This window comes from Aulostomus chinensis, chromosome 6, assembly GCF_037954235.1.
Source record: "Aulostomus chinensis isolate RoL2024-O1b breed Wild chromosome 6, RoL_Achi_v1.0, whole genome shotgun sequence".
Classification (NCBI taxonomy): Eukaryota; Metazoa; Chordata; class Actinopteri; order Syngnathiformes; family Aulostomidae; genus Aulostomus; species Aulostomus chinensis.
Window position 1 is genome coordinate 9920440 of NC_141325.1, and position 11272 is coordinate 9931711.

General features: G+C 43.1%; 1 protein-coding gene across 1 annotated transcript; it reads right to left on the reverse strand.

The window, feature by feature from the left end:
* Positions 1 to 337: 337 nt before the first annotated feature.
* rgs7bpa (regulator of G protein signaling 7 binding protein a) lies at positions 338 to 10107 on the reverse strand. Its single transcript, XM_086206366.1, has 6 exons — positions 9931 to 10107; positions 8782 to 8948; positions 4001 to 4131; positions 3631 to 3775; positions 2312 to 2382; positions 338 to 2222 (listed from the first exon to the last, which is right to left on the reverse strand). The coding sequence occupies exons 1-6, from the start codon at positions 10078 to 10080 to the stop codon at positions 2131 to 2133; spliced, it is 756 nt and encodes a 251-aa protein (XP_086062492.1). The 5' UTR covers positions 10081 to 10107; the 3' UTR covers positions 338 to 2130.
* Positions 10108 to 11272: the final 1165 nt, after the last annotated feature.

Genomic DNA, 11272 nt, shown 5'->3' on the forward strand with positions numbered 1-11272 from the left:
TGTCCTGCTCGTACTAAACCAGACAACATGGTGCCTGCCAAGCAAACCCCTGCTGACAGTCCATTCCTGCTTCTGGCTGGCTGCCTTCGCAGTGTGTGTGTGTGTGTGTGTGTGTGTGTGTGTGTGTGTGTGTGTGTGTGTGTGTGTGTGTGTGTGTGTGTGTGTGTGTGTGTGTGTGTGTCTGAACCTGCCTGTTAATACCATGTGAAAACACCAGCGAATGCTTCCCAAATCACACTGAGATGTTTATTGCCACCAGATGTGCTTCCCTCACTTACTCTGAGTTGTGTGCAAAGACTGTTGTTGAGATGAAAGAGCTGGAAATGTTCAAGCTAGCATCCCTAAACCGAGAGGTGAAGAAACATCAGGCATGTGGCCCACAGCAACAGAATTTCAGCTAGAAAGTCCTTGCTGCAGCCTACGATCCTGCAATTATTTTCAAGCGACAATTTCCCTCTTCCCTAAAATCTTATTTTGTTAAATAGATACATGTTAAAAATGTGAAGGATAGAAATGTCAGGGGATCAGAATACCAAGGGAAAGTGTAAACCTATGTTCACAAATTTATTTTAAATCGTTTTCTTTTGTATTAATCTACTGTGTGATTTTGTTTTTAAAGATTCAAGGTCAAAATAGTTTTACATAAATATATAACATAGTTGTGTGATAAATGCATGTAGAGTAACCTTTCCTTAGCAGTCCTTCACTAATTAAAACCAAAACCCGCAACAATTCTGTCCAGTAACACAGGACGATCCTTAATCTCTGTCTCCCACCGTCCCTCTGCCTCCTCCGATTGTTAACTTGATAAAGGATTACAGGGCTTCTCTCCTATTTGTCTGTTTTTCAGTTTCCCTTTGACTTCCTCTGATCGTCCCTGATGGAGGTGTTCACTCTATGATCACGAGTAGAACAAACCTCAAGAGAAACAAAGCACTAACAGGTTAAATCTTTGCACATTTGTGTAAAACTGACACATATCATCGATGAACCAATTTGTGATCAATCGCAATGAGACCCATCAAATAAATTCCATCTGATTCACTCTTGAAATTTCATCTGCATCACTTCAAGAAGTGTAATTTGTCTCCCCCTAGTGGACCTTTAAGTTGAATACAAGCCAGGGGGGAAAAAAAATATCAGACTGGTTGACTCATTTCAATAACAAAAGTTTTATTAACAATGTAAAATGATCTATATCAGCTTGGTCTACCGTATCTGCCCCCGGCCCTAAACATGGATAACTGTCACTGGTAGGCAAGTCTCATGCTGCCTGTGCTCCGTGTGTACTGACGGCCTCGGACAGATGGAGATTCTCCCTGCTCAAACAAGCCAACGGACGCTTTGCTAACCAGCTCCAACTTTGAAAATAATTCATATAGAGCATCGCGTAAAGAGCATGTGTATATACAAGTCTAATGTCTTGATTTATAGATAGATATTGTGTGCAAAGAAGTTTTCATTGTATCGTATATTCCATTTCTGAAGCTGGAAAGTTAAAGTCATACAGGTTCTTGGTTTATGGAAGACTAAATTAAGAACATTGAGAAGATAGAACAGCAACAACAAAAAAAATAAAACAAAAAAAAAAGAGACGGTAATATACATCGAACTTACTCTGCACAAACCTGTCAGCTCGGCTTGGACGGATGAGGGTATTACTTTGTCTTTGCAAGTACCATTCTTTAACATTCAGATGGCAATTATTTATAAGTTATCACATTATTTCTGACAAAAACAGACATTTCTATTCCCCCCCCCCCCTTTTTTTTTTACATGAATTCGCAATTCATTCACTCAGATTTTTGGAGTAATTGAACATTGACTTTTTTTTTTTCAAGGAACCTCTCGTTCTGGTTTACATTGGACAAGCAGGTATCTGACTTCATTTACCAGAAAAGGGAAAATCTGTCTCAAAATATATGTTCATGACTTCTGTTTTCATTGAATTGCAATTACAATTCTTCTTTGTATTACAAAATAAAATTATAAAATGGGCAGCCTTTAAAAAAAGAGAAAGAGACAATTTATTTGAAAATGGCAGTAATAGAGTGGTGGGAGACACAAGTGGTGAAGGACAGTGGGTAATGGTGTCTTTGTTGCTTCCTCCTACCCACAAAGGCGGGGCCCTCAGGTGGTTACCAGGCAACAAAGCCCAAAGAACCGTCTCTTCCTCTGTCGGACCAGTGGGTAGGGAGTCAGGTTCAGCAAACTGCTGTCATCTGAAAAAAACAAAACAAAAGAAAAACGCGTGTTTTTATATTTGTAGTTTGATGTCATACGGTGTTTTCCAGGCCAGCTTCTAACTCACCTTGGTTCTTCAGTGGTAAAGGCATTGTCTCCCTGAGTTTACTGAGAAGGTTCTTCATTTCCCTCATATCCCTGTTGTAACAAGGGCTGAAATGTCATACACTTCCACACACTCAGACATAAATGTACTACACATAAAAAAAAGTCAAGTTAATTATATCTTAAGTGGTCATATTGACAACATAAAAAAATAATAAATACAAACATAAAATGAATGTAATAAATAGAATTCATTTATTTGTTTTATCTTTTTTTTGTATTTTAATACATAAGACTTTCTGTTAGAAAAAAATTTGACAAGAGGGATTTAATTTCCTGTGCACAGATTTTGGATTTGTCTGTGTGTGTGTGTGTGTGTGTGTGTGTGTGTGTGTGTGTGTGTGTGTGTGTGTGGTGTGTGTGTGTGTTTTTGCTTGTTGGATTTTTCTCCTGAAATCTTTCAAGTTATATTCAGGCTGGTTTGAGAACATCACAAAAGTTTAGGTAAACGTCAAGGTTTAGGTGGAAGTAGACAGAATTCAACAATACCGTGCCTCTCGTGATACCTTGAACAGTTCATTAAGAAGTTGTCATGTATAAAACTTGAAATAAGAGAGTGGGAGACCTGGTAAATTGTAAATAGGCTGCACAGCTCATGTTCTGAGATAAATGTAAAAACTTTTGTTTTTGTGGACATCCATGAGTGACAGGGAAGCGGCAAGCATTTCAGTCCTTGGCTATGATCAGTGCGGCCGGTCATATCGCCCTGCGTCTGCTTTTTCTTGTAAAGATTTTCTGACAGAAGACTTTGAGGCAAACTTCTACCAAGGAATTGGAGCAGAAAATGATCCATCGCTCACCTCACATGGACACACGTAAGAAACGCACTCATATACAGTGTGTGTTTGGGTATACATGGGGAACACAGCGGCTGGATATTTAAAATATTTCTCTATTCACTTTCTATTCAATAACTTATTGGAATACTAGAATGTTTGGTGTGCTTGACTGGTGAAGATGCAGATTTTTTTTGTCTGGTGTGACTACAGCACCCTCTACCTAAATGTCTTAGCAATTTTTGCCAATTAATTTGTTATTCTTTTGTGTGTGTGTGTGTGTGTGTGTGTGTGTGTGTGTGTGTGTGTGTGTGTGTGTGTGTGTGTGTGTGTGTGTGTGTGTGTGGAACAGGTCTTTTAATCTATCAAGTTTTATTGTGTCGGAGAAACCTAGAACAGTATATTATATACTTTAAATTCTCACCCACATAGATGTACATTTCAACGCCATAAGAATTTAGTGAATCACACAACATGCATTAAAATATTTTTGCTGTCTACATACTTTTCTATGTTTTCTATGTCAGTGGCGACCAGCCAGCAGAGCTGCGGACAGTCAGTGGGGGAGGAAGAGGTGTCTTCCAGGATTGGGATGTCGGAGCTGTCCTCTGTCTTACTGTCAACTCCAGGAGGACCACAGGAGTCCTTTCCTAGAGCACACAGTGAACTGTTGTCATCGCTGTTAAGTTCACACGCAGGATAAGAGCACCACAGAAACATCGAGCGTGGTGATTTAATAAATATGCCACTGCTTTCCAATCAATTGCAGTAAATTCATTTTCAATACGAAAGAAAACAGTAGATGAACAGCGCACACGCACATACTAAAGTTAATCAAACGCTAGGGGGAGAGGGGCGGGGTTTTGCATATTAACCTTTCCTATGGAGCTGCAGGGAACCCAGCAAGCAGACGGACTTGAGCATCTCGGTGATGTACATCTCCAGACAGCACTGCAGCTGGATGAAGAGCCTGCAGATCTCAGGGTGGATCTCTCCATCCTCCGGCCTGAAATAGCAAATGTGTGGGATCACACTGAGGTAACGGCCGGAAAAAATTTGGATCCAATGAAAAAGGGAATAGACACGGAAAAAAGCTTGAGCTCAGAATTCCATTTACTTCAGTTCAAACCTCGTGAATGGAAAACCTTAATTTTGCTGGTACATGGGTTAAATATTTAGAAATTTGTCTAAATTATCATATTGATGTTTGGTTTGGTGAAATTTGAAGCATTTTTGTACAATGATAAACCACCAGCCAACATACTAAACTATGCAATTAAAGAAAAGCAACAAAGAAGTACAAATATACATACATTTGGAATTTGTCAAATGTGAGTAGTTTACACCTGACAGAAAGGTTGTGTTGTAAGTCATGTAAAAATAGTAAACACACTGGCCACTGTAGTAGACACACCTTACTAGCACCTTCAACTCTGTGTGGCCATCGCTTCATGAAAGTGCTACAAAGATTCATCAGATATTTTGGGTCCGTATCGACAAGATAGTGACAAAGAGCTGCATCAGCAGCAGCATCTTCACGATGCAAATCTCCTGTCCCGCACCCATCCCTGAAGGTGCTCCATTGAATTGAGATCTGATGACACTGGAGTTCATTTGAGTACAAGTGAGCTCATTGTTTCCAAAAAAAACCCAAACAGATTATGTGAGCTTTGCGTCATGACGTTATCCAGCTGATAAAACCGTTCGAAGATGGGGAGATTATGGTCATAAAGGGATGGACAAGGTTAGAAACAATTGGTGTTAAAATGATGGAGGCCAACGTGTGCCAGGAAAATATCCTCCACACCTTTACACCTCCAAAACTGACCGGAAACGCTGATGCGATATAGGATGGATATGTTCTTCAATGTTTACACGTGGATCAAATAATACGTTTTAGGTAAAAATCGTAAAATTCAAAGCAAACTTAGAGTTATTTTAATATAAAAGTGTAAATAGTGCATTTATGTAGCGCCTTGGTGGAAGCTGACATGCAAGATGCAAACCTGCTTAATTAAGGGTTCCTTGTTTCGCTCAAGAACACTGGGACTTGGTCTCTGGAGGAGATGTGGATCGAACTAGCAAACCGTCACACTAACAGACAACCTCTTGAGGCATACAGCCAAATGTCCAAACAACACCGCCATCGTTTTTTTGACCGATGAATGAGCATATTTCGTCCTCTTCATGAAAGATACAGTTGCTGAAATATGAGTGAAGGTTGCATAGAACCAATCTCAATCAAACTACATTTGAGAATGAAACAGTTAGGAAACAGCTAGGGGGCAGCATGGCTCGGAGGTAGAGTGGCCGTCTAGCAGCCCAGGGGGCGCTGGTTCGATCCTCACGTCCTGAAGAGGAAGTACCAAAGTATCTTTAAGAAAGATACTGAGCCCCCAATTGCTCCTGATGGCCCTGCGACAGACTGGCGACCCGTCCAGGGTGAAACCCGCCTCTCATCAAATGTCAGCTGGGATAAGCTTCAGCCCCCCCCCCCCGACCCTTAACAGATAAGCCGTATAGAAAATGGATGGATGGATGCATGGATAGTTAAGCAACAAGTATCGATCCTTTGTCAGTTACATTCACTTTAAAAACTGGCTGCACTGTCAGATATGAAACAAGCCGTGGTCTGTGCATAAGAAGAACAGCATGTACTGTATATGGACACATACACAGAGAACTTCTCTCTGATGGTTACCGGCATCAAACATGAGGTCAAAGTTGCATCTGACTGCTTTTTGCTCGATTCTTTCGGTACAGTCCGTTCATATCTTAGCCGGCTTAAAGTCCAAACATAAAAAAAACTCCATCTCAGTATTTTATTCTGGGTGTGATATCACAAGGGAAAGTTAACAATGATCAAGCAAGTGAAACTCGCACCTGGTGCAAATATTTGTCACAAAAATCACACCGTTGCCTTCACCTTGTTTCATCTGCAAGCTTCGCCACTCCATCCTTGTTTTGTCACAGTGCAGCTTTCTACAACGCTGTCGCTAAAGCACAGCTGCCATCAATGCTGTCCTTCTTATCAGCTTTCCCCCAGCACATCGGAGAGGTGTCCGCATCACTCAAACCGTTCGGACACAACGGCTTTATTTGATTTAAAGGGAATGAATCTGTGGGTCTCGTAGTGGAGATGACAATGAAACGGTCTGGAGAGCTTTTAGAGAAGAAGGTTTGGAGTGTGTGGTGGTGGTGGAGGTGATTATGACAGTGATGCCGCTCTCTGAGGGAACTTTGAGTTCCCTCTAAAACTGATGCACAGCTTCTATTTTCATAACCGAAGCAGCACAGAATTCATGATGGATAGGACTCTTTGTCTAGAAGAGACAACTTAAACTGTATAATTAGGAGCTATATATCGGACGGATAATCATGCCTTGAATAAATGTTCTTTATTGTTTCACCATAGCTTTTCAGCAAGATTCTATTGAAGCTTTGGTGGAAGTTGGAACACCCCCCCCCCCCCCCCATCAGATACAAGCACGCGTGGTTCAGGTCCTCCATATATAAAGTGGAGAAATGTTGTCATGCGTGTAACAATCAGTGACAGGCAAGCATTCTTAAATCACTATATGGCAAATAGATTAATTATTGACCCAGGAAATGGAGCACGCTAAAGCACAGCCACATTTCAGACATGTTGTTATAAAGGGGAATATTTGAGAAACGTTTGTATCTCCATATAATCGATAAGGAATTGGAGCATTAGAGGCAGCTAAAGAAATCAAAGATCAATACCCTTCTCTTGGGTATTGAGACCGTCTGACTGTGAGTTAGTTTCGCACAATGAATGGTGGCGGGTGGCCAGGTGAGCACTAGTCTGTCAAAAGTCTGGTGCACTTCTGGCCAGGATGGTATTTGCCTGATATGATTTAACCAGGTGTTAGGACCTGAGATCAGTCAGGGTCAAAGAAGTCACGACCCAACCAAGATGGAACGGCTGTAATGAAATTAACAAATGTTTAATGACTAAAGTAATTTTAACACAAAACAGAACTCCAAAAGAACTAAATATCCCCAATCAGGGTTTAAGGGAACTAAGAGACTGAAACCCACGAACAAACTCCTTCTACAAGCTAAAGCAAACAGATGTAAAATACACAAGGATTCACAAGGAGTGATGTTTGTAAACCCAGCGATAACGAATACAAAATAATAAACGACACACGTGGGCAGGAGTAGTCATGTGCACGTGTGTCTGGTGAATGAAGGATCTAAAAGATTACAAACGAGCGAATCCACAACGTGCATCTTAGCTGTGGTTTAACAGAGCTAAAACACAACTGCCACAAAAGAGACACACTATTGGAACTACTTTCCTCACAGGGCGCAGTGAGTTGTTAACCGCCAGAAAAACAACGACTAATTATAGCCAAGTTTGTGAAAGAGGATGAGGATAATTACCTCTGAACAAACCAAGATCCTAAATATTGTCTATTTGATGACTTAGGATGGAGGGATGCTAACACTTGTCACCCACTACCTTATGGCTTTATGCATAAGCAGACAAGAGACAGATAGCCATCCGTCCAGCAATCCATCCAGCCATTTTCTTCCACTTATCCTGTTAAGGGTTTGGGGGGGGGGGGGGGGGCTGGAGCCTATCCCAGCAGCTTTTGGGCGAGAGGCGGGGTTCACCCTGGACAGGTCACCAGTCCATCACTGGGCCAACACATAGAGACAGACAACCATTCACACTCACAGTCACACCTACAGTCAATTTAGAGTATCAATCAGCCTCGTCCCCTCTTGATGTCTTTGGACTGTGGGAGGAAGCTGGAGTACCAGAGAGAACCCACACAGGAACAGGGAGAACATGCAGACTCCACACAGAAAGATGGGGTTCGAACCCAGAACCTCCTCCTGTGAGGCGACAGTGCTGACCACTGCACCACAGAGCCGCCCAAGACAGATATCATCTCAGGGTAATATTGCAGTATCTCACAGAAGACAATGAATAATCTCAAACCTCACCTTGTTCTTCAGCTAGCACTATGGAGAGTGTATTAGCTGCTTTACTTGCGCGTTCTCTTTCTCGTATATTTATTGAACTCGCTGATTCTTTTTGATTGTATTCGATAAAAAGAAAATAGAAAATCTGACAGCATTTTAAAAAAAAATATTCAAAGAAAATACACTTGACAGCTGACCTAAAGATTAACAACACAAAACAAGTGACTGCACATAACTGTGCAAACATTCCACTCAGTGCATTAAGGCCCAGCTACTGGGAAGTGGTCAGTTACATGTTATTGTGATTGCTTCCTGTTGAGGATTTCCTGCCATTAGAAAGTATCACGTTTATAAGAGGAGACCATCTCATGTTCTGCTGCCCCCCCACCCACACACACACACACACACACACACACACACACACACACATACACACGCACACAACAACAACAACCTCTCTTTACCCTGCAAATGGAACAGTCACTGGGATGATTTCTGTGAAGTGTGGAGGAGCTTAAGTGTACATGTGCCTGAAACCGCTATGCTTATGCAAATGAGAGATGGTAAAATTAGCTTCTTTACAACTTAAGGCGAAGCACTGCTGAGCGCCCCGTTTACACTCTTCAGCAGCGTGTGATAGCTCCCCTGCAAGGCTGCTGGTGTTTCAGCACCGCGGACAGAGCCTGTCCCTACTCACCCCGATATCAAGGACAGACTGTGGTGCGCCGCTCTCGCCATTTCGCAGCCTTTAGTTCGGGTCCTCAGCATTTCGGCCCGTAACGAGGGACAGTCGACAGTGATTTCACCGATAGAGATGACCAGCTCACGGTACAGAGCCACAAGTGTATTGAACTCTTGGACGATCTGTGCACAAAACGATAAGGGATCCAGGGAATTATAAGCAAAATTTAAAAAGAAAACAAAACATGGTTTCTTTTACTCAAATATGCCCTTTCAATTGCAGATGATCATGTATAAATCGGTGTGCATAGTTCTTATGATTCATGTTTGTATATAATCAGCCAGTGCAAGTGCAGGGTGGTATGTTTCAATAGAATACACACACACACACACACACACACACACACACACACACACACACACACATTCTCGCACATACCTGGCCACAAAAGTCAATTGATCCCTGACAGAATCACGAGAATAATCAAAGAAGTGCATGATGAATGGATTGATTTATTTTCTCCCTGTTATGCTTAAATTTGGTTGACTGCACAATCTCAAAGCCTGGGATTGTGACAAACAAACAAACAAACACACACGCACGCACGCACACACACACACACACACACACACACACACACACACACACACACACACACTCCTCAGGTTCCATGACGCTCACTATAATGTGTGGGAAGGTTGAAGCAGGCGATGTACTTGGTATGATCGTTCCTGGCTGTCAGCATCTGTCATATCAGAGGACATCTGTGTCATGATCACGCAAAACTCCCAAGATTATCGTGCAATGACATGTTAAGAAGACCAGAATCCAAAATCAGCCGCAGCCGCAGCCGCAGCCGCAGCAGCAGCAGTTTCACTCCACATGCAAATCACACAGTCAATCTGCACGCCGAGGTGATCTGTTTGGCTTCACTGCCGACAAAGCAATGCAAATGCATGCAGCTATTTTTAGTCTCTCAGACCGGGTTACAGTCTTTTTCTTTTTTTTCTTTTCCTCCCTTTTTTGCAGCTATTAACAGCTGTCGCTTGTGCATCCTGCATGTATGGGATAGTCGAGCGTCCTAGAACAAAGACAGGTTGTGATAACACCCCAGCACTCCTTATCAGAAGCACCGTGCAGGGGATTGATGTGTCGCAAACCTACCATTCTGCAGTCGGCCACGGCGCGCTGGGCTTTGCGGGTACTTTCGGTGCTCTCCCTCCTTTGTGGGTCTCGGTAAAGAGGCTTGCCGATCTGGAAGATGTTCCCGGTGGATCTGGGGCGGTTTTTGCGCCCATTCGATGCAGAACTCATGCATACACATCCACTAATAAAACAGCCCTAATACTGAACGGATTGCCTTGTCTCCAAACTCCACTTTCCCTCCTCCTGCCTCACCGCCCCGCACCCCTTCTGTTCACCTTATTCTCTCCTCCGTTTACGCTCAATACACCTCCGCCAACTACTGGCTGGCTTCAATTGTTGTTATTGCTGTGTCTATCTCTCACGGTCCTCCCTCTAGAGTGCGAGAGGGAGCAAATATCTTCCCAGACGAGAGTGCAGGAAAAGTACCGGATGAGCGCCTGCGACTGCTCTCCGCATTGCCTCGACTGCGACGGGGCGCAAGTCACCTTCACTCCAGCAGCACACGGCGCACAGTGAAGACTTCACACCCAAAGCGGAGTCCAGCTAGCTGAGGTGTCTTCTCTGACGCGCCGAGGTTGGAAAGAAGCGATCGCATTCACGGATATTCTCCAAATGCAACCATTTTTTATGATTGCGCGTTTCCATTAAGCACCAATAAGACGACGGAGAGCAAACGATTTTTTTCCCCTCTCAGCCGCAAAACCTTCTTATAGCCTGGAGACGAAATGACGCCGACAACGTCCTCGCTGATAGTTTCGCAGGCCCGCAGACTCTTAAAACCTCGTTGTCGGTGAAAATGGGTTAAATTCAATCAACTTAATTCCTTCTTCGGCTTCTTCTAGTGTTTCCAGAGACTCGATCGGGCCTGTCTCTAACCTTGGAAAAGCAGCACAAGACGAGCAGTTGGTGCAGGCCTGACGCGACTCTGCTGGCAACGCTGCGCACCCAAAGGACAGGAATACTAATAGCCCACCAAGTTAGACCCCCGCCCTGAGCTGCAGGAGCTCCTCAGCGGGTGAATTCGGGTTGCTCTCCACTTTTTATTTTTTTGCCTCCTCCCAGAAGTTGAACAGAGCTTCGGTTGCTGTGAGGAAATAATGCGCGCCCGCATAGCTGAGCTTCTGTTCACTGTCACTGCGGCATATTTATGTATGACGATACAACCCATTGTATTTTGATTGGAAGTGTTTTATTTATAGCCTAATGGTGACATACGGTTAGTGGCACGTGTACGAAATCTTGCACGTTTCTCTTCATGTGGAATTAACTGGCAAAAAAGTGTGTCTAAAATTCCCCCCCAAATCAGTCTTACAAAGTTCCTCTGATGTCTAAAACAAGTAGAAAGTGGGGGGGGGGGGGG